Source organism: Poeciliopsis prolifica, unplaced genomic scaffold, assembly GCF_027474105.1.
Source record: "Poeciliopsis prolifica strain line A6 unplaced genomic scaffold, Auburn_PproV2 SCAFFOLD018, whole genome shotgun sequence".
Taxonomy (NCBI): domain Eukaryota; kingdom Metazoa; phylum Chordata; class Actinopteri; order Cyprinodontiformes; family Poeciliidae; genus Poeciliopsis; species Poeciliopsis prolifica.
Window position 1 is genome coordinate 1,660,928 of NW_026562393.1, and position 22,294 is coordinate 1,683,221.

The window sequence follows — 22,294 nt, forward strand, 5'->3', positions numbered from 1 at the left end:
GGCAAACTTAAGTGACACTTTATTTGTTGCGAACAACAACAAAAATGGTTTTCACATTCAATCTGTCATTTATTTTACTACAAAGACAAAACTGAACATATTTTGTGCTTTGGTAGTAAAGGTATGACTTCGTGTGTCCCCCCGGCTGTTGCAGTGGAGACAGCAGTGGTTTAAAGACAAGTCAAAAGTCACGCAGAGAAGCGAAACATCGACGGCTCGTCTGAGCCGCGCAAAGCCTCCCATACGCAGGTACCATTCATAAGCTGTCAAGTACAAAACGTAGAAAACATGTAGACTGGCTTTGAGTGAAGTTCACTTCAATTTGTGAAAGTAAAACAAAAGACAGAGGGGAGCGGGAGAGGGGACTATTGTTTTTAATTGGAACCTTTATTATTTTTAAAAAAGGAGCCATTATCGAGGTTTTGTTTGTCGACTCTTTCAGAATTAGACCTTCTGACTCAGACTTTATCTCAAGTAGATTAGCGCTGCCTGAGTTGTTCAAGGTGAATGAGAGTTTAATCAAAAAGCAGCGCTTTCTGATCCTCGTCTGCTGTTAAGAGATACGGGTCAGGGCTAGAACAGCAGGAGTCCAAATGAAGTCCGGTCCAATCCGCAGAGCGGTGGACTCGGCCGTAGAGACGAGGTCAGGAGGACGGGGGCAGGGAGTGGGAGCAGAACTGCTCCTTCACATTAAAGTGGATCAGGCATCTGACCGGCGAGCCTTTATTTGGAGGCTTTATTGGGCAGAAAATATTCAACGAGACCCGTCTGCCCTCAGCCTGTTATTCAGAGACATTAGAAAAGCAGGTTATAGTCAAAGTTTGTGTCCAAAGACACACATAGTAAGAAAAGGAGGCCTTCAGAATAAAAGTTTTTTTTTTTTAAAAAAAGGCAATATACTTTTATAAAAATTAACCCTAAAGGAAAAATAAATAACTTTAATACATTACTTATAGCTACACTAATGTGAAATAAATACCCCCAAAAAGTCAAAGTGCATGTCGGTATTTGACGTAAAAAATGTAGAAAAGAGTTTTTGTTTTTGTCAACAGAGTAAAAACATCCCAGTTGCACAGCAGCTGTGCAACTGTTGCTCTTGAGTTGTTAAAGTTATTTGAACTTTAGCTCCTCCACCGTCAGTGTATTTTCAACCCTTCAGACCAACCAGAACGTCAAGCAGGTCTGATGAAGCGAGGCTTCGCCTGCGGAGGAGGCGGAGGGGGATTCTTGAATCTGGCAACAACAGGAGGGGAGGGTTTGACCGGAGGTACGGGTGGAGGACGAGGTTTGGCTCCATGACTCTGAAAATCAAAATAAAGTCAAAGAGATTTTAATGAGCTTCTTGTGCCAGTGAAAAACAATCTAAAGCGCCTTTAACCGAGGTGAGACGCTTTCTTTTAGAGAGAACCAAACCGAGAAGCGTGAATGCTTTTATTTTGACAGACCTATAAAAGGAAACTACTTCAGGAAAATGACAATAAGAGGAGTTAAATTGTGTTGCTCACATCCAAAAATTCACTAAAATCTCAAATAGACTAAACGAATGAACAAATAGAAGCACTTCTTCCCCAATGCTGAGATTTTGATCTCAGACTGTGAACCTCTAATAAAGTATTCACTCCCTCACTCATCTGATCAGATTATGCGTGACCCTGAACACCACATTATCATAGGGAAACATGGTGGTGGCAGCATCATGCTGAGGGATGCTTTTCTTGAACAGTGACATGGAAGACGGGCGGAGATTAATACATTGAAATACTAAATAGAAACTCGTGTTTAAAGATGTTCTCCCTACAATTATGTGACAGAATATAAAAAAGCTTCAGAGGATTTGGTTTCTTTCTTTGATTCTTTATTTGATACATTGTGGGGTTTTTTTGTTGTCTGATTTAATGTGAAACCGTACAAGAAGCTGCAGTCACTTCTGGACTTAAAACAAAAGTGGTTTAAAACGTGGTTCTTAGAGTGATTCACTAATTACCCTGTTTCCTCCCGCAGAGGGAGTTTGGTTGGAATGATTCACTGTGAAATCGTGGCAGACGGGGGATCTGAGCAGCAGCCGTTCGACTTTCGCTCAGACTTGACTGAACTTCAAACGGACTCACCTTTGGTTTATTCAGAGGAGATAAAGGTCTGGATGGAGGTACGGGTTTCGTCTGTGATGAAGAAGAACAAAAGAAAAACACGTTTTTTTTTTCTCACTTTCAATAAAAGTAGATGCTCAAGAAAATACATATTGAACGTAAGATGTTGATAAAGTACAATAAGTTGTTTTTAGCTAAACAAAAAGACAGTAACATTCCTTGTTTACATTTTTTCTAGTTCCAAACCTTTTTTTTTGGATGAAAACAGACACAAGAAAGTCAAAGTTTCCTAACATTTCAGGACAAATCATCTCTCTATTAGTTTGTTCTTTAGTACTGGCCAGAAAAATATTTCTGCTTCTATAATCTGTCTTCAGAGACAATTGTGTAAATATAAACTAAATATGGAGTTCCATAAAATGCAATATCATTGCTGACACAAAAAGCACCAAAAAAATAAAAATAGAAAATGGTAGAGAGAACGACACCATGATGTCACCGTCCTGTCCAACAGAGACAACATGGACCGTCTCTCTCCTCTCCGGACACAGATAGCCGCCATCTTTTATTTATATCGTCTTTTGAACGCCGGATGAGATCCAAGACTTCAGCTGCTGACTCCAAATGTGATCCTGAGTTTGAATTATGCATTAAATCTCTGAAAGATTAAAACCAGCAGCAGGCTTACCGGCTCGGCCTGAGAGGTGCAGGAAACTGAAGGAGGTTTTGGAGCAGGCTGAGGAACAACAAGGAGTTGGTTACTTTGGGTGAACAAAATATGCTGCTATTAAGTGGATAAACATGGAGGAGGTGAGTGTACCTGGGGAGACACAGCAACAACCAGAGGACGGCAGACCTGGGAGGAAGTGGACTCCATCAGAGTGGGCTGGCTGATCTGAGGTCTGTCCCTGACGGCTTTTTCCTGAAACCCGGGGTTCAGTTTACCGGGAGATGATTGTTTTTTCCTGTGCAAATAAGACTCAGTCAGCAGGGAGGATCCAAACCGAGCGTTCAAAGAGGGGAGGAGACGATCTACCTTTTATACATGTTTCTGTCCCTTATGTTGCTCTTCCTGCAGCACATCAGTCCTGCGATCACCAGTGTGATCACCAGCAGGGTCGAGACCCCTGCACACACTCCAGCTATCATCACAGTCTGACCTGCAGGCGGGAAAAGGAAAATACACTCTGATGTCGTCTATTTTATTAACGTATTAAATGACATGCTTCACAGACTGAACATTTCACACCAAACTTTTCAGATGTATTTATTTCTTTTTAAAACTACACAGAACTTTTTCATCTACAATAATTAACTACTTTTAGTCGGTCTATCATATAAATCCATATAAAACACATTGAGGTTTGTGGCTGCAGGACGACAAAATATGAGAATGGGTTTGGTCTAAAAGCGGCAGAAATGTGGAGGTTTACCTTTAGGTATGTCTGCATATTTGATGTCACAGTGCGGCGGAGCCCACCCAGGATTACAGTGGCATTCATTCTTGTGGTTACACACCTAAAAATGAAGTTTAAAAAACACTTCAAGAGGGTTTCCAAACTTTCCAACAGTGTGACAACCAGTTTTAATTTGGTTTTATCTAGTTCACAAGTACCAAACTCAAGATCAGTTTTCATCAAGATTTTGGCACAACCGGCCCTTTAAGAGCATTCATGATCTTAATTTGGCAAAAAACGAAAATGAGTTAGTCATTTTAATTTACCTAATGGCTGGGAAAGGCCTATGTGCCCCACTTACATGAGCAAAAGCACAACTGGTCTACAGAGACACTATGAGACGTACCCCGTTGTTGTTACATTTCTTTGCACACTCCTCTCTTTTGCCGAAAACTGAGACATCCACACATTTGCTGCCGAGGCAAACCTGCAAAAACGTTTTACCTTGAGCAAAAGAAGTCAAGATAATTTGCATAAAGTGTCTCCTTCCTGAGATTTGTTATTTTTTTACCTTATTGTCTCCACATGTGGTTCCATTTGGCACCATATCAAAGTTTCTGGTACTATCCACCTCAACAGGAACCCTACACGTCGCACCCCACACTCTGAAGGCCGTGTATTTACCAGTGATTGGCTCCTCCCCTCCAACACAAAACATAGACCCGCACTTCCTGTCCCTGCAATAATAGAAACGGTTAAGTTAATCAAAAATCTACTGAGGATTTAGTCACATTCCTGGCACCTGCAGGTGCTGAACAGATTTCATTTGAAATGATACATACTGAAGGGAACACTTGATGAAGCTCTGTCCATCCCTCCCACAGTTGGCCCCTTCCTGACCCCGTTTATTCAGGTCGAAACAAAAATCAGGGCCCTCTTTAGCTCCTGCGAAATGAAACCAAAAGAGTGATATAATTTTGACATTTTGGCAACACATTAAACAATATTTCTGAATGTGTGTGCAGTACCTTCTCCAAACAGCCTCCAACAGAGCTTCGCTCGTGTGGGACACTGGCCGTCGTAGCAGTAGCCCGGCGCCTGGCTGTAACAAGGCTTGCCGTTCATCTCGAAGCTGTCTGCGGGACAATCCGCTGAGTCACCGCTGCAGTATTCAGGGAGGTCACATGAACCAGCAGCTCTCCGGCAGATGCTGCCAGACGCTTTCAGCTGTGGGTTGCAAAACATGCCAGATCAATAAAAAAAATAAAAATAATGCTTAAAAAAAAAAAGTCTGGAGGATAAAGATTTCTCTGCAGTGATGTTAAACACTCATCGGCGCTTATCACTGTGTTTAATCGTATCTTTTTCTTGTGAGCTCAAAGTTGACGTCCTGTTTTAAAGTCTGCAGAATCCGTAAATGAACAGAGGAGTTCAGCACCTGACAGCTTTCACAGCATTCTCCATGAGCGCATTGAGATCCCTCAGTCAGGCGACACGTTGAGGCATCGCAGCAAGGATTGATGCATTCCTAGTAAGGAAACATGAACAAGCAACCATGAGAAATGTGTAGATTTATTTCCAAGAGCAAAACTTAGGAACATTCAAAATGCTTCTGTCAAGGCTTCCTTCCAGAACACTACAAAAATGCCAAAACACTGAGTTTCAAATGATCAAAATATTTTATGCACATGACTTGATTTCATTTGTGGCATTTGACAAAATCTGAGGTTTACTGATTTCATAAGTTTACTGACTTTGAATTGTTGAAATGTGCTTTATACATAAACTTGTGAGTTTTTGTGAGTTATTTATATTAGAAGCAGGGCCAAGAGAACAGTTTAGTAAAAAGATTTTTACTAATATAGAAGAGATGCTTCCGATTGACATTTTAAACTGCCTTTAGCGTCTTATACTAGAGTTTACTAGAGTTGAAGGTTTTTACCTCTGCTGTACCACAGTCACACTCCTCTCCACGGTCCAGAAGGCCATTACCGCAGTGAGGGCCTAATGCGATGGTGCTGATGCGGCCTGGTGGGTCCAGGCAGCTGGGCTGAGCTCTCTCCATGAACTGAGCGAGTTGCCGGATGCTACAGTCACTGAAAAAATCTGGGAAGCCCTGGCCTCCAACACTGAGAGGGAGGTAAACACAAGAGCGTTCGCTAAGGATTTAAACAAATTGAGAAATAAGCTGACAAAACAGTTTTAACATCATTGGCTCTTACTTGAGCTTTTCAGTCATTACGCAGTTGTTGCTGTAAGCTGGGCCACACACACACCCCGCAGCATCGTGGGACATGCCGAAGCTATGCCCCATCTCATGAGCAATGGTGGAGGCGAGGCCGAGCGGGTTACCATGGTGATCCTAAAGCAGACATGGAGATCTGATGCTTTCAAAGGTAAAACAAAATGCTGTCCATTTGCTTCTGCTGTCACACCCACCTGATTGACTCCCCCAGAGTTCACGGTGCACATGGCAAACTTATTGGCCAGTCCGACTGTGTCGTCAGAAAAGTCTTTGCCCCTGTGGAAAACGAGAGTCTAACATGAGCTCAAACTGTGGGTCAAAGATTTAAACTTCTCCGGTATTTGCTCCTCGGCAGTCCTCACGTCACGAGCTGGATGTTATCATGCTTTGCTCTCTTCAGGAGGTCGGCCTGGCGCCACACCATCAGGTTCTCCAGAGTCGTGTCTGGGTTTCTGTCCACGACGACGAGATCTTTGTAGAGCCAAATCTCCAAGCCCACCAGCATGATGCGGATGTTGATGGAGCGGTACAGCTGCAGGCGGAGAAGAGTGAATGTTCAGAGACAAGCAGAACTGATTACGTTTCAAACTGCAAACAGCTGGGAACAAATATACCTTATCAATGTGGTTCACAACACCGAGAATACGTGACCTGGTATCGTCTCCATACTGTTTGTACTGCAAAAGGAGAAAATATAACATTGTCAAGATTGGTTTTCCTAAAGATGTACACATGTAAAGCAAGGAGCCAAACTTTTTTGTAAAATCCAAAAGATTTTACAGAAAAATAAAATTCTGTAATCCTGTTCCATAGGCAGTTTGCTACCAATGGAACAATATATGAGGGTCAGCTTTTCTTATGGTTTTGGTATTTAGTTATTAAAATGTAATCTTATCAATTTTCATTCAAACATCGATTTACATCACAAGGACTCTTGGCAGAGTTCTTTTGAGTACAACCGTTTGTATCTATCCTGTTGAGTTTTCCTTTTTTCCTGCATTTAAGACACATTTCTTTCCTTACTAATGCCAACTAGCCAGCTGTATTCTTGTGCTTTGTGATGTAATCAACCCACGTCCACAAGGCAGATAGTGGATTCATTTTCTCCAGCATGCTTCGTTTATTACTCTTGGCATCCATCGGCTCGTAAAACAAGAGTTGCAGCAGAATCTGTAATCAACGTACCCACCTCAGTGCTGTCCACCACCACGTACAGCTCGACAAACTTCTGAGGCCCTGGTGGTGATTTTGTTTTCTGAATGGAAAAAAAAGGATATTTAGTTTTCATATTTAAAATTGAGAAACAAAAATAAGACGATGCCTTTCAGAAAGACTCTGTGAAACTCAGGAGAAAGTGCAAAAACTCTTAGAGAAAGTGTAGGCTCTATCTGCAGCCTGCGCCGTAAACGTTAAATGTTCAGGACGAAACAGTGAGAAAAAGACTCAAACGCGGTTTGTTTGGAAAAATTAAAGCAGAAAGAAAATCATCGGCCATCATACATTATCAGATCTCCCTATCATATAATGGCATTGTGGTGACATATATCGTTTCCAATCTTAAAAGGTAAATCAAACCAGCCGCTAGCAAACCAGCTGCTACATTTCCAATTCCAGGGAACATAAGACGAACCCATGATCTGGACCTGAAGAGGCCTTCTGGCTGAGGGTTTGGCTCCTGGTTCTGGTCCCGATCAAACAACCTGGAGGCATTAGAAGAGAAGCCAGTGCCGGGCTGGCCGGGCGTCGTCAGGTGCTCCTGTCTGTAGACAGCGTGCTCTTCGTCCGCAGTCTGTCCCAGAGGCTCGATCAGGTAAACCTGCTGCCGGACTCTCAGAAAGCCGCTGGCACCAACACAGGAAACAGCAGCAGGAATTACAAATGTAAACATGCCTTTGGACAAACTGTTCACATAAAGGCAAGAATGTTAAAAAAGAGATACATAAGATATTTGCAGATCATAGAAAACAACCATGAGACTAAAGAAGTTGACAAAATATGAAGCAGGAGTACTCTCAGTAATTTTCCCGGGAAGCTGCTTTGAGTAAGAGATGAAATGCAAAGAGGAAGAGTCGGGTTGTGAGGACGTGCTTTACCTGATGCCCGAACAGATTCCCACGCTGACCGAGGAGTCAGCCTCACCTTGAACATGTCCGTGGTAGAAGCAATGTTCCTGCAAGGAAACGTCATTAACAAAGAGCCTCTTTGTTTTCCACATCCATAAAATCCTGAGTTGCACATTTGGAATGCAGCATTTTTATTATCATGGGTCACTGGAGGACAATCTGAGGCCTAATACTAATATTTAAAGACAAGCATTTTGTATATTTATACCAGAGACCAGAATTGTGCAACTAAGGAAACTTCTCCAGGTCTACACTGAAGAGCTGCTGTCCTACAATATTACTCTCTAAAATGACCAAAAATAGGTTGTACCTCATTTGGTGATGTTGTCACCCTTTTTCCATCCTCTGAATAATATGTTTCAGTGTAACGTTCACCAATAAGATTCCTGTGAGCAGAATAAAAGGTCAGCATTTGATTTTACAGGTACAAGCTGAGACACTTTAGTGAGAATCTGATTTTTACCTGTTCTTTTCCAGATGAACAGAGTGGTTTTTGCCTTCAATCATCAAGTCATACTGAACTGCGTCAGGATAAAGCTGCAGAAGTTATAATCATTCATTACTGTAGAGATTTTAAGTTATGTAAAATCATCCATATGACTGTGGCCATTTAAATGTTAAATTGAGGACTGGGGTTGTTTTTTTTCCTGTCACTGAAGATGAATAGGTCTATGTGATTACTTTGTTGGTGATGAATTGACTGATTTTCAACAGCTTTGCTACAAAAAAATGGATCCAGTGTTTTCAAGGAGCCTGCTAAACATTCGTGGAGTGAACCATTTTACTTTGACAACATCATGTGATTCTTTATCAGATCTCACCAGATTCTTTACATCCTGGATCTCACAGTTTATGAAAATGCCTCATATGAGGCAACTACATATGAGGCATATTTTCAGTTTCAGATTAATTGATGTTGCTTATGAGTGATGAGTGCAGCAAGAGACGAATAAATGGATCTGAGCAGGGCTGAAATGATTAATCAGATTAATCGTGACGACCTGATTCTGAAAATAATCAGCTAATTTAATAATTGATTAATCGTTAAAAAGACACTTTGCAAAGAAAAAACAAAAACGGCACATTCAGAGCAATAAAACAGGCCAAGACTGTACAAAATATACATTACATATTTTGCATTTAAGATAAAAGTCTGTTTGTCTGTAAATATGCTTGATTCAGACATTATCTGCTTAAATTTGAATGGTCTGCTGTGGTGAAGGAAGAGCCTAGCTGACCGATAAAGCTCTTCATTTACATCACCGAAACTCGAACTAGAGTCAAGAATCTGATCAGGATGCGACCAAAGCGTCGCCCTTTGAAGGTTTGCCTGTTCTAATGAGAGGACAGAAATCCCCAGAGCGGTGTGGCTGTTCTTGAACCTGACAGCCATGGGCAAATCACTAAACAAAGATGACAAAACAAGACCAGAAATCCCTACACATATGTGACAGAGAAATATTTCCCAGACTGATGAACAGGTGAGGCGATCTCACCTGGTTGTCCTGAAGGTTCCTGCTCCGTCTCTCGTGACGTCTCTGAGGTCGGACCACTTCGTACTGCTGGACATGAGACAGATGTCCTGAGCCGTGTAAGACAAAACCTGGAAACCACAAACGCAGGTCGCTGCATCTCAGCACATGGAAAAAGTTTGTATTTTAATAATTACATTTAAAAGGTCAGATTTTTAGATTTTATGAATTCAGTGGACCCAGAGAGAAATAGTTCAAGACGTTATTGTATTCAGTTTTGATGGATTTGGCTAACAGCTAATGGAAATACATAGTTAGACCAATAAATCATGTTATATTTCAGATATGTTAACCCGCTGAAAAGTAGAGCTGGGTACTGACCAGAATTTGCACTCAGCAATTTATCAGCAACATTTCACCTTTTCCTTGCACTTAACTTTCCATTAATACGATAATTCTAGATAATACACGTAGAACCTGCTGTTCTAGTAATGTTTGCCAATTCTTTTTTTTAAACAAATTTTTAGCAGCTAATTTTAGTTTTTGTCTTCGTTATAAAAACAGTAAAATCCTGCTTTAATTAAATTCTATTCAAAAATACTTTGTTTATCTCAAAGGGACATCAAATGTTACATAACACATAAATGAAGTATCTTCAGACTGTCTACTGTACAACAGTATCATGACTGCCAAGTTGTCCTGACAGCTCAATTTCTGAGCAGCAGAGACAATATTCCACAATATTATGTCCTGTCTGTTGTTAGCACTGCTAATCCACCATCTTTTCTTCTTGTCGCTCCTCTTTAAGTCTCTGCCTGGTTAGAAAGCCAAGCAGAGAAACGGAATAGGAAATATGATCCTCACACATTATGAATGATGGCTTGACCTTCCTCCTTATCTCTCCTTTCTGTGGTTCTGTTCTGTATCCATGTAGCCTACTTGTTGTTTTGGGGGTCATAGTTCAGATATTATTTGAGCTTTTGAGATGCTAATCAGCTGCTGCTGCCAGGTATAAAACCAATACTTTGCTACCACGGTTATAACAACTGTACTAAAGTAAAGAAGTAAGAGCACAAATTTGAACAGCTGCACAGCATCCAAAACTATTGGGAAGAATTGTACAAACATGGAATGACTCAACCAAATAAAAAAGAAAAAAAGAAAGCGAAAAGTCTGGAAAGAGAACAAATCAGACACCAGATCTGTTCCAACATGCAGCCGCTGCAAGCGGCGCCATTCTAGACACGATTGCTCAATTGCAGCAATGGCAAATAAAACAAAAAAAAAAAAACATTGAGTGTTGTTCTTTTTCTTAGTTTATAATAGTTCTGAAATAAATATTTTTTTTTATTAAAATGTGTACTGGAAGGTCAAAGCCTCACAGAAAAAAAAAATCTTGTCTAGTAGAGTATTAAACCAGAAATAAGGGCTTGCTTTTCTGTTTGGGTGGTTTTCAGATATCATGCAGTCATGGTAAAAACAGAAGTAAAATTGTTGCTTTGTAACTGTTGAGAAAAAAAAAAGCTGCCAAGACGTCCTAAAATTGGATCAATTCCGTTTTGCAGAGGAACGTGTAAATTCTGTACTATTTTTATTGAGTAGGAAGAAGAGCAAAATGGTTTTATAGAAGCTGCTGGACATTTGCGTGCCTGCTCAGAACATACCTCAGGATAAAACTGTATTAAGACTCAATATAGACGTCCAGGAAGCCAAAGTCTTTAGAAACGGGGGAAATGACAGCTAAACTCAACGAAGCACTGGGTCCCAATATCATCATTTGTTTATGTTGCAGAAAAGCAACATAAACGGCTAAAACTGCGAGATCCTGACTGAGGTGGAGCCGTTTTGTTCTCACCAAGATTAAAGTATTTTTTATGAGTTTGTAATGTTTTGTGATGCAGCTTTAAATAGCTTAAATAGTAGTAAAATTGTCGATACATTAAATAGGGGAAAAAAGTGTTGGGCTGTTTATCTTTATCTACCGCCAACATAATGTTCTACACAAGTGAAAACATAAAAAAAATGACGCATAACAACTTAAAGCTAATGCCCAATGTGTATTTCAGAAGTTTTTAACTGGTTTTTAAAACCTTATTGTACTTAAAAGTCTTAACTTGTTGCTGCAGAAGACTTTTAGAACCTTTATGCTAAAAGGGTCTATTAGCTGAAAGGTTATCTGAGTCTATATAACTTTTTAACCTTTTTTTTCTGGTTCAGCGAAAATAAATAAACAAATAAAACTTACCCCAGACCAGGCACAGAGACAGCATGTTCTGCCCGACGAACATTGGACGTCCGCCTGCCGACAGCCTCTCTGCTGTCGGGTAACTTTGCCGTGAATCGTCGCTGAGGCTCCGTCTGAGGGGGTTAGTTAGATCACTCCATCTAGTCATTTACCGAAACCGTTACGAGAAGACGATGAGTCACTTCCGGCAAATAACGTTTCAAAATAAAACCAAAACTTGTTCCTACAAAAAACTGTTTTTTTGTAAGGACCCATTCAATATTTAGGATATTATTGAAAATTCTGTAACTAACTCACTATGTGAAATACATTACATAGATCAGTTACTTACAGACTGATGTTTTCAAGTCTTTATTTCTGTTAATTATTATGGCATTCTGATTACAACCAGGAAAAACATTTAATATTACATCAAAACAAACAAAAAAAAATATGCTGAAATGTGGGCTTATCAAAATATTTAAATTTACATGTTCAAAAAAAGCACCCTTACACTGACAAGCCACACCAGAGCACATTTTCTAACTTATTTTTATTCTCAGAAGAAAAATGTAATTAAATATGACCAATCTTGATTTATGTATTTAGTGCATGTGCTAAACAGGACATGCACTAAATACTTGTTTGGCAACTGTGCAGATATTTTTACCTTCCACTAAACTTTCCATTAATAAGTCCTTTGTAAACAGCTCAATAGTTTAGAAAACCAAATTCTATGGTTTATCCTCTTTGTAGAGAGTAAACCATAGAAAGATCAAGTAAGCAGCCTCTTCAATAAGCACATACAAGCGTGATACAATTCAGTTTTCTCTGTAGTTATTTGTTCCAAAGTGTATAAACTGAACTGGGTAAATAAAACAGCATTAAAAATATCTAATGTTTAAACCCATTTCTAGTTTTCTCCAATAGGTTGCAACAAACTCAAGTGGAACTGGCAACAAAACCCCCATCTTCTCCAACCTTGAGAAGGCATGTTGCATTATCTGGCACAAAGTCTGCACAAATATCTTCTAAACATTTTCTGATAGTCACCAGCATAATTCTTCACTTATCTCTACGTGTTTCAGATATTTTCTGGCTGCCTCACTGAACTAAAATGGAAATGATTGAAGTCTATAGTGACATCTTAAATGAATTATTCCATTTAGCTCCAAGACCGTTTAAAAAGAAGCCTTTATCTTCCTTACCTAGTTTCAGTAAGAACCACTGCGTTGAATTAAGTGCAGCTCGATTGTCACCAATTGAGCTGCACTTACATTCCTTTCTTAAATTCTCCAACTCTTGCTCTAACATCAGTTTTCTTTGTGGTTAATCACAGGCTTTTATTCTGAATTCGCTAAACTTTTTCCTGTTAGAGTCTTGAAGTTGTTTGCAATTGACCAGCACACAAGCAAACAATTCAGTGAAATTATTTAAGCATTTTTCTCTAACAAATGCAGAGGAGGTTGTTCACATGGGGATTTTTTTTAAATACAAAAGATGCTGACTAAAGATCACAAGTTTTATTTAACTTCAAATACACATTTCCACTATACAGGCACAATAAGTTAACGTTGAGTTACATTTCTCAGAGCTGAAGCATTAATATGACTCTGCACATTCAAACTACATTTCATACAATATTATATAACAATATGCACATAGATGCAGCTGTTTGCACCGTGGTTAAAAGGTGCACTTTGATGCACAACCATGAAGAGAGGTCTTTTTATTGCAGAATGACATTTTATTTACAAACACAGGAGAAGACATGCTACGCTGCAGCTTTCTGGCTGCGCTCCACAGCCATCCTCTCCAGCCGCTCTGTGTAGAATCCGTTAAAGTCCAGCCTGTGGAGTCAAACACATCAGAACTTCCTCTTAAAACCATTTGAAACTGATGAAAAAGCATTGTTACTTTAACTGCACAATTTAATAATAAAGCTATTTAAGATGATCAATTAAACTAGCATATGATAAATTACTTTGTGAATATATAAAAAGCAGGAAGGAAAAATATGTGGTACTCTCTCTGTTTCTCACCTTTGTTTTATTTTCATAAAACATATAAAGTGCATAAGGCATACTTTATCTTAAGCACATTTATGCCACCATTTTTGTGCAAAAGCTCAGATTCCCGGTTTGCTCTGGGAAAACAGTGAAGGGAAGCGTCAGAGCTGTAAAGTTGGAAGCGATGCTGCTGGGTTTACCTGTAGATGATGCTGATCATGCTGTGCTCGCAGTCGTTGGTGCTGTAGATGCTCAGCTTGTCCAGCAGGTCCAGCAGCATCAAGCTAAAGTTACTGTCGAACTTTCCGATGGTGGCTTCGAAGCTGCCGTCTGACTGGAGGCCGTCCTCGCCTAAAAACTGAAGCAGCAAAGAGAAACGCAAACTGGACAATCAACCAAAACCGCTCACAGGTGTGGGCAATGGATGGATGGCATTTTTCATTCTTCGGTTTGGTGAATCTGGCTTCATTTAACTGGAAGGTTAAATTGACAGCTATTCATTCCTTCCCAGTGCCTACATGGTAATTATATCACTTTATTTTTCTTCTGGTCAATACACTGCAACCTACTTTCTACTGCATACAAAACGTTAAGTTAAAATTGTTTGCACGAGTTTAATTTAATAATCTAACACACGTTCAGTGAAAAACTATAAAAAAAGCAGATTTAACTGTATTGGTTCATATTTGGTACAACACAGTGAAATAAAAACATCTCAATTTACCATTAATAGCAGCACGGTGAGTTTCTAAGAGGGCAGAGTTGTAAGGAGCATCGTCTTTAAATACCTTGGTGTTTGGCCTCTTTTTCTCGACCTCATCCAGCTGTTCGCTTGCAGCTGCAGATCTGTCCACCGCTCCCTGTTCGTGGGAGAGGCGCTCCAGCCTCATACTCTGGGTAAATGTCTACAAGACCCAAGAAAACACAAAAGAGACAGAATATTACTTTTCAGGCAGCTCAGAGGAAGAGATCAGATCTCCGAAAGCTGAATAAAAATCCAGATTAGTCTTTACAAATGCACTCAGAGAAAAAACCTAACTTGCACTGTTTAAAGGCAAATCAAGCCATTTTAAGCAAATGTACATAAATCTTTGAGTTTGGCGTGAAAAAATTAAATAAAATCTGCAAGTTTCACCAACACAAATTTAAGACTAGTGGTTAGTGGTAGCCTCAACCACCTCAATGCACAGAACTCAGTGCAGAAGTCTGAGCATGACTACAATCTTTAATTAATTAACACTAAAAGAAAACTACAGTCTTAAATTTTGCCACAATAAAAATTACGACGTGATTAACGTATTTAAGGCCAACTTATTTGTTTTCCTCCCAGTTTTAAATGCATGAATTAAAGACTCAATACTTTTTAAGGAAGCACAGATACCCTGAATCCTGTTGACTTAAAACAGAAAAGGTTCAGTCTGAATTACTGTCCAACAATGAGAGAAAAATGTTTTATAGTGTATGTAAACATCTGCTTTCATATGTATAGTTACATACTGAGCTTCTGTCAGAACAGGAAACAGCTGCATCCTGAGAATTCATGTTTTTTAACTTCAGTCTATTTTTGAAACTTCTTTGCCGATGTGCAAGTATGATTTAAGACGTCGGCCGTTTGAACCCTACGGTTTAAGTTGATCTTTTTTTCTTGTTATTTTCTCACTTCCACAGACCTGTATGCAGTTAGTGAACATGACGCAGACGGACATGAGCTTGGAAAAGATCCTGAGCAGCTCGGGGTTCGTCAGCATGCAGTCCTTCAGACAGTTGTCCAGGAAGCTGGTGTGATGGCACAGAACATCGTCGATGTTCGAAGCCTGACGAAGGAGAGCAAACAGTCAGTACTGGAAACAGATCAAAGCTGCGTGAGGATTTATTGAAATAATTCTCTCACGGTTTTCAGGTTGTTCTCCATGATGTGCCAGGTCGGCTCCATCACCTCGAACATCATGTAGTACTGGATGTTCTGAACGAAGTTGAGCATTCTCTGGCGCAGGGCGAACGCAGCTGCAAACCTGCACAAAAATCATCTTTAACTCAAATATTACCACTTTAGATTCCGTTTTATGTGTCTTGTAAGTGCATTTTGCAAAGATTTCAACATTTTTACAGTTATTTGCATTACTTTCTCATTACAAGTATGAGTCTTCTGTCATCAGTTTCTATGACTAATGTCTAGTTATAATAATTAGGGATGAAATCCCAGGCTGTCTTGATTTCAGATGGTCTGTAAGTCCATTATGCATCAACTATTTTCTGGTCCATTTTTGTTTACACTTTTCCACCTTTGCTTAATTAACCTTTGGAAAACATTAAATTCTTAAAACTCACCATTTAGCAGAAGGCAAAGTATACAACTTGAAGTCTTTGTTGCTGATCCAGACATTGCACAGCAGCCGCTCCACATGTTTACAGTAAAACATGTGTCTGAAAAGCATCTGGTACCTGGTCAGAGCTTTCCTGAAAGAATAAAAAGGATGGCTAAAGCTTTCTACTCATTTCCAAATAAACGATTAAAAAGGTTTCACAGATTTGAATAAATATCTGATTGGATTTAACAATAATACACTATGAAATAGTGGAACCATATGTCTATGTCAATAAATAGAGTCTCAGCCTATAAAAAATCCTGATGACAGCATCTTTATCTACACATTTGCTTCAATTTTCCTCTGGGTTAGGGTTATGGGGTTTCACATTTTAAATGTCACATTTTCCATCAATTTTTTATCAAATTAGTCAACTTAACCAAAATCAGCTGTGATGTTCAAGGTTCTCTGTTTAGATTTCAGTTTAAGCTGCTCAAGGCTTACAGCATATCTGCTTCATAGTCATCAGCCACCACTTTGAATTTTAACTAAATCCCAACATTTCTCCAGGAAAGTCATTAGAAAATGGAGGTTATGCTTGCAGATTTCTGTTCAACGCTATTTAAAGTTTGAAATAAAAAAAGATAATCTGTGTTTAAGTGTGATTAAGAGGAACCTGTTGATGATGAGCGACAGCGGCCACTTGACGATGTAGTCAAAGGAGAAGGCCTCCAGCCCGCTAAGGGCCCCATCGGTGGGCTCCGCATTGATGATGGCCTTCTCCTGCTTGGTCTCAATGGCGAGCACGCGCAGCAGCTGAGTGATCACATCATGAGGCATCAAGTCGATCTGAGGACATCAGAAAAAAGTGAGCGATTTTTCAACTTGCATGGAATAAAGATTTTGATATTTTTTTCACTTGTTTTCTGTTGATTAACTTGCTGTCCATAAAAACTACAAAATCCCCCTAAAATTAAGGGAAGATTTAATTCTAGCTCATCTAATGTTGAATATTTAAAAAGAAAAAAAAACCACAAGCAGTCCATCCTTTTCTATATTAAAATTCCAAGGTTTAAAGATCAACATTAAATTTCTCTGAGTTCTGGTACTGAACCTGGAAAAACTACTGACTGTACTTAATATTATAGTCATAGTTCTGATTACAGACACTCTCAGTGAGTGCCAGCCGGAAACATCCTTGAAGGAATCAAATTCCATATTTTCCCAGGCTGTGTAGAAACCGAGGGGTGGGTATGAACAAGGACTCTCCACTTTTACTTAAGTTTTTCCTGATAATTAACTTTGTTTAATGTTCCAAACTCAAGCCGTTTCTGCAAGGCCTGACTGAAACTGAACCATAAGGAAAGCAGTGATGCAACTTTCTCCCACCTTCAGGTCGTCTTTGAAGGGGTCGGTGTTGGCTGTGCTCATCCTCAGAGCCAGCTCCAGCAGCGCTTCGAGTCGGGGCGGAACAATGTCATCCACCGGTTTCTTTAGCTCTTCCTCTGTCAGGTCCATGAAGTGCACAAAGAAATCTCCTTTGTCCATTAAAAAATAGTGCTTGATTGACCTAGTGGACATAAAGTAGACGCTTATCATTTAAGGTCAGTAGGTTGAGTTGTTTCACTCAAGGGAGAGGTGCAGAAAACAAGCGGAAACTTTCACTGAAGCATTTCTCCATCATTCACCTGAGACGTAAAACCAACTCCTTCTCGTCCATGAGGAAGTCCAGTAGGACCTTGCTGGCGTAGTTGTAAGCTTTCTCTATTTGCTCCACGTAGGCCCGTTCCTTCAGCGTGTACAGCACCTCCTTGGCATCCGGACACGTCACATCTCGGCCGCACTCCCGCACCACATTCAGGTACTTTCCTATAAAATAGTAAAAAAACAACTGCTGAAACGCAGGAACTAAAAAGCCGCTTCATGCTTTTGTTTGTTCTTACCTGTGCTCAGTATTTTGTCGGCCATTTTCTGGAGAAAAGAGGGAATCCGGTGCTGTACGATGGTGTATCTCTGATCCCAGTATTTGTCGTTGTAATCTTCCTGGATTTTCTCCTTCTGCAGCTCATGCTCCTCCACCATAAACTCGCTGTGCAGCAACAAAATGCAGACACAATAAGAACATCTCAAGTCTTTTTTGCAGCATCATGTTTCTTCATATTTTGTTACATTACAACCACAAACTGCATTGTGTTGGCATTCTGCCATAGCCCGACACAAAGTAGTGCATAAATTGCTAGGTGAATGAAAAATGATAAATGTTTAGATTTGTTTCTCAAGTGTCAAGATAAAGAGGGTTTTTTAATTTTAAAAGAAGAAACACAATTTTTCTTCTTTGCTTTTATGCAAACATAGAAGAAAAAGTTGTAACAAGGTAAAATTTGACAAGGTTCAGGTAATTCATACTTTCCTTTGGCTTTTTTATTTTTCATTGATGTAAAAATATAAAGAAAATACTTTTCTCTTTCTGATTTAGCTGTACGAACCTGTAGGGATCCTTGATGATTCCTCTGTAGATCCACTTCTCCAGGATTTCAAAGTACGGGACGCTGGCTGCTTTAGTGAGGTAGAGGCACAGCTCCTGAGCCTGGCTATCACCCGTGTAGTTGAAGGTCCGGTCATGAAGAAGGCTCAGTGTCGCTCCTCCCATACATTCCCCTTTGTCCAAAGAAGAAGCTGAAAATTTTATTTTTACAGAAAAAGGTTAGTGAGAGTTATTCCGGCAAGAGTTGTTGTCAGTCATGAGGCAATACATGACTATTTTTATTTTAAAGGTGTTCTGAAGAACAGAAGATTGCTTTATTAAAAGTAGGTCTGCATTTTGTTGTTTGTGTCTCTGTCGCCCTCTAGTGAGAACGTCAGGCAAAACAAACTTGCAGGTAGAAGCAGGGACTACACAGTCAAATATCAGATCAAAAAAGTGTTCAGCTTCTTACCGATAGACGCCAGGATCTCCATGGTCCTCATGGTGGGTTGGATGTAGAACCAGAGTTTCTGCAGAGACAGAAGGCCTTGCCGCTGGAGGTGCTCCAGCTGAGTGACCAGGATCAGGTACTCCTTCATCAGGGTCCTCATCGCCGCCGTCAGAGCGTGGTTCACCTGGCCGTACTCAAAGGACGACTTCTCCTCAATGAACCTGGAAAACACATTCAAGCTCTTTCAAGCTGATCAAAATGAATCATGTTTAAAAGTTCAACCTTTTTAGTAATTCATCATTCCTCTCTCGAACAGATCCAGTCAGTCAGCATGTGGTTTATATTGTAACTTCACAGCAGAGTAAACGTCTTCTGAATTATTTTCTGGATTCTAACACATTTTTTATGATTTTCCTGAGTTCTTAATCCTTAGTAGCAAATATATTCTACAGCTTTAAGTGAGTGAAGACAACATTAGTTTTCTGAGCATTTTTACTTGGAGGAAAAATGACTAAACAAAGACGAGAGTAAATTAACAATTTCATGTAACATAGATGTAGAAAAAAACTACATTTGATTATTACAAGTGAAGCGAGGACGATAGTATATAAATTACGTCATTAAAGGAAGTATTTACTTAAATGGGGACGGAAATCCAAAATGATCTATATCTGCAGTATTTTAATCATAAAGTAGTAGATTTTAAGCGTTTGTTTCTGTTAACATTGATGATTACAGTGTAATTATGAAAATGACAACCTAAGATTCTGTTTCTTCTCTTTACCGTGTTATAGTTGAGTAATACGATGCAACTGGCAATATTCTGTTAACCAGCTCCTTGATGGACATGTCCAGCGTTGCATCAACTATAAAAGAACGGTTCTGCCTCCCCAGGACAGGCTGAGCAGTGATGTCTCGTCCGTCCACCCCAACCAGGACAAACAGCAGATCTTCAACCACAAACTGCTCCTGAGAGGGGAGGGGCAACGTGCCTGGCCACAAGAGGTAAAAAAATAAAATAAAATTACACAGGAATCAGCACAGTAACACACAAGTGACATAAATCAGTAGGACAGCCCGCTCCGTGTTACCGATGGTGACAGCTTGATCTGCAGGAGCAGGGCTGGTGATGAAGTCTCCGACGAGAGCGGGACGGTCATAGACCCAGTTAGGAAACACGGGGTTGGGCTGTGTGGGGTTCTTCTTGTTGTGTTTGTCTCTCAGCATCTTTCGTGTGACTTCAGCAGGCTACGGTCACAAAAAAATTAAACGCGATAAATTTTGCTGGACTACAAATTACAGCGATGTGGAGGATCTTCAGCACGATCTGAATTTTAAAAAGTCCGATTTTTTTTTCCTGACAAGTGATCAAATGAAATTAAACACTGCCAGGTTGTGCCCACAGCACAACTCTTCAGTATGAATGTTGAAACTGCAGGAAGAAGACTCAGAGTTAGCAACGAGGCGTTATAAAACTAAAGTCACATAAAGCACAGAGATGATAGAAGTTATTAAAAAATGAATCTGTATTTTTTGACGTCTATAAGCAGAGACATCACGTATGTGAGAGCAGTCCCTTTGAAAATATGGTTTTACTATCCTTTTAAGCGATTGCTTTTTCACTATATTGCAGTGATAATGAGCAGCAAATATGTCACGAGATGTCGTTAAAAAAAGTGTTGTTGTCATGGCAACCTGGTAGCTGTGACTGGAGTCAGCTCAGCGACTGGAACAAAACCACATTTTTGAGCTGCCAACCACTCAGGACCAAAGAAGATGAGAGTCATCTACCTCCAGTCACTAGACAATTTTATTTTTTTTAACTCACCAAAGGGGCGTTGGAGCTGGCCGTCACGTTGCCGAGCTTCTTCCGCAGTTCATCCAGCTCCTGCATGGAAATCTTTGTGCTTGTTTGAGGCAGAGTGTAACTGGTTGCAGTAGTTGGGTTTGAAGACTCTGACCTCTCTTTGGCATTTTGTTGTAGAGACTGAAGTGTCTAAAACATAAATACAGCAAAAGCAGGTGGAAAGGTTACTGAATCTCAAAAAATTCTATGTTGAGCTAGAAAAATGTTTCTATGAAATGTTTGACAAAAGAAAAATTAGAAAACAAGAAGAAGAAAAATAAAATCACTCCAAATATGCTGCACATTACCTCTTTATCCTCACAGAGTTTAGAGAGCAGATATACCAGAGGGTCAAGATTACGGACATTTTTGGACTTCAGCTCCTCGTATTTCCTCAGAAAGTCTTCAGGTGTTTTTGAGAACTCTGCTAATTTCACCTGAAAATTATACAACATAAATTTATAAACAAAATATTTCCCTGGCAACATATCTCCAGAGTTTCCCCAATGTATTACAAACCTGGCGGGTCACCAGGCTTTACTTGTGCACCCATCAGGGTAAGCATCACTTATTTATTTCAGTTTTTTTTTCTCAAATGTTTGCATTTTTTAAAGATTTTATAGTTGATGTTCAAATATTAATCTTCCAATCTTTCAATAACATCATTATCAAGTGATATTTACAAATTTCTTGTCAACTTTAAACATGTTTTAACTCAAAAACACAGCAGGCCGTTGCATGAATGACTGCGTGAGCGTCCCAACCACAGGGCTTAGCAAGTTTCCTGAGGGAAACCTTGTATCTCCTTTCATTAATGAATGCAAAATCATATTTTAACGCTCAGTAGAGTTGTGATACCGAAGTATACATCAAAATTTAGTTCTATTGAAAAATATATAAATATGTAACATTTTCACAAGTAAAAAAAAGTAACATCAACAAAAAAATGACCAGCAAGTAATAGATGGATGTAACAGAACAGAGGATGATTTTTGACCTCGTTTCTGTCCTCTTTATGTGTCTCGTATTTGTGTTGGTGTTGTGACCCACCTTGGCACTGTGAGCCGAGACTGTGGTGGTGACATAAGGAGTCCTGTGCTTCTGCAGCAGGTCGATGTATCCCTCCGCCCCATCCCCTCCTCGGACCTGCAGGAGGCTGAGCAGCTCGTTCACATCGTGGTGGATCCTAAATTCACTCATGATGGCTGTGGCAGCTGAAAGACATTTTATTCTGTTTAAGTGGAGAGGTTGGGACTAGCTAAGCTCTAATTCAGAAAAACATCTTCATCAGAGCTGCTGATTCAAATGGACAATAGTCTTAGCCACCTTATGCTAATATAACTTAATTCTAAACAATTTTAAAAGCTGTTTGTTCCACTTAATAACGACGACGCGCAGCTGCAGTTTACGTTTTCTGATGCTAAAAAGCTAACTAGCCTGCAAGATGTAGATGCTAAATAGTTGATAGCTTACCCAGTTAAGAAATAAAACAGTAAATACCAACATATAACAATATTACACCCTTTTTCTAAGCCGTAAAATATATATAGAAAAACTCTATGGTTAGTACAATACCTGTTGGTCGAATAAAATAGATTTCAACAGCAGAGACACCAAACGCGCCCACCACCACTCAAATTCTCCTTCGTTTAAAAACATTCCTATCACGG

General features: G+C 39.7%; 2 protein-coding genes across 3 annotated transcripts; both read right to left on the reverse strand.

Annotated features, from left to right (window-relative positions):
* Positions 1-11,700, reverse strand: LOC129368318 (zinc metalloproteinase-disintegrin-like protein H4 subunit A). Of its 2 annotated transcripts, XM_055043244.1 has the most exons (23): positions 11,570-11,700; positions 9,349-9,455; positions 8,316-8,389; positions 8,163-8,238; positions 7,823-7,899; positions 7,360-7,570; positions 6,919-6,984; positions 6,344-6,406; positions 6,092-6,261; positions 5,924-6,005; positions 5,707-5,846; positions 5,427-5,613; positions 4,923-5,012; positions 4,513-4,711; positions 4,327-4,429; positions 4,056-4,221; positions 3,891-3,971; positions 3,521-3,605; positions 3,124-3,247; positions 2,908-3,052; positions 2,776-2,823; positions 2,109-2,159; positions 1-1,301 (listed from the first exon to the last, which is right to left on the reverse strand). In XM_055043244.1, the coding sequence occupies exons 1-23, from the start codon at positions 11,610-11,612 to the stop codon at positions 1,173-1,175; spliced, it is 2,517 nt and encodes an 838-aa protein (XP_054899219.1). In that variant the 5' UTR covers positions 11,613-11,700; the 3' UTR covers positions 1-1,172. The 2 variants fall into 2 exon arrangements, 1 of the variants encoding a protein (XP_054899219.1); XR_008606842.1 differs by lacking the exons at positions 1-1,301; positions 2,109-2,159 and having other exon boundaries at positions 2,908-3,009.
* A 1,356-nt stretch (positions 11,701-13,056) lies between these two features.
* Positions 13,057-22,275, reverse strand: tubgcp2 (tubulin, gamma complex associated protein 2). Its single transcript, XM_055043253.1, has 18 exons — positions 22,200-22,275; positions 21,675-21,838; positions 20,933-21,061; positions 20,607-20,774; positions 19,870-20,026; positions 19,563-19,770; positions 18,800-18,999; positions 18,350-18,539; positions 17,807-17,952; positions 17,552-17,732; positions 17,253-17,433; positions 16,540-16,712; positions 15,886-16,014; positions 15,449-15,569; positions 15,228-15,371; positions 14,346-14,462; positions 13,758-13,915; positions 13,057-13,398 (listed from the first exon to the last, which is right to left on the reverse strand). Exons 2-18 carry the CDS (start codon positions 21,822-21,824, stop codon positions 13,323-13,325), a joined length of 2,628 nt encoding a protein of 875 aa, XP_054899228.1. The 5' UTR covers positions 21,825-21,838; positions 22,200-22,275; the 3' UTR covers positions 13,057-13,322.
* Between the last annotated feature and the right edge of the window lie 19 nt (positions 22,276-22,294).

Coding starts and splice junctions, on each gene's coding strand:
- LOC129368318 (XM_055043244.1), bottom strand. CDS start 11,612: ATGTTCGTCGGGCAGAACATGCTGTCTCTGTGCCTGGTCTGGG. Junction 4,430..4,512: donor TTGGAGGCTGTTTGGAGAAG/GTACTGCACACA, acceptor TTCATTTCGCAG/GAGCTAAAGAGGGCCCTGAT. Junction 3,248..3,520: donor ATATGCAGACATACCTAAAG/GTAAACCTCCAC, acceptor TCCCGCCTGCAG/GTCAGACTGTGATGATAGCT.
- tubgcp2 (XM_055043253.1), bottom strand. CDS start 21,824: ATGAGTGAATTTAGGATCCACCACGATGTGAACGAGCTGCTCAGCCTC. Junction 20,027..20,606: donor CCAGCTCCAACGCCCCTTTG/GTGAGTTAAAAA, acceptor TTGTGACCGTAG/CCTGCTGAAGTCACACGAAA. Junction 17,953..18,349: donor ATCATCAAGGATCCCTACAG/GTTCGTACAGCT, acceptor GTTGCTGCACAG/CGAGTTTATGGTGGAGGAGC.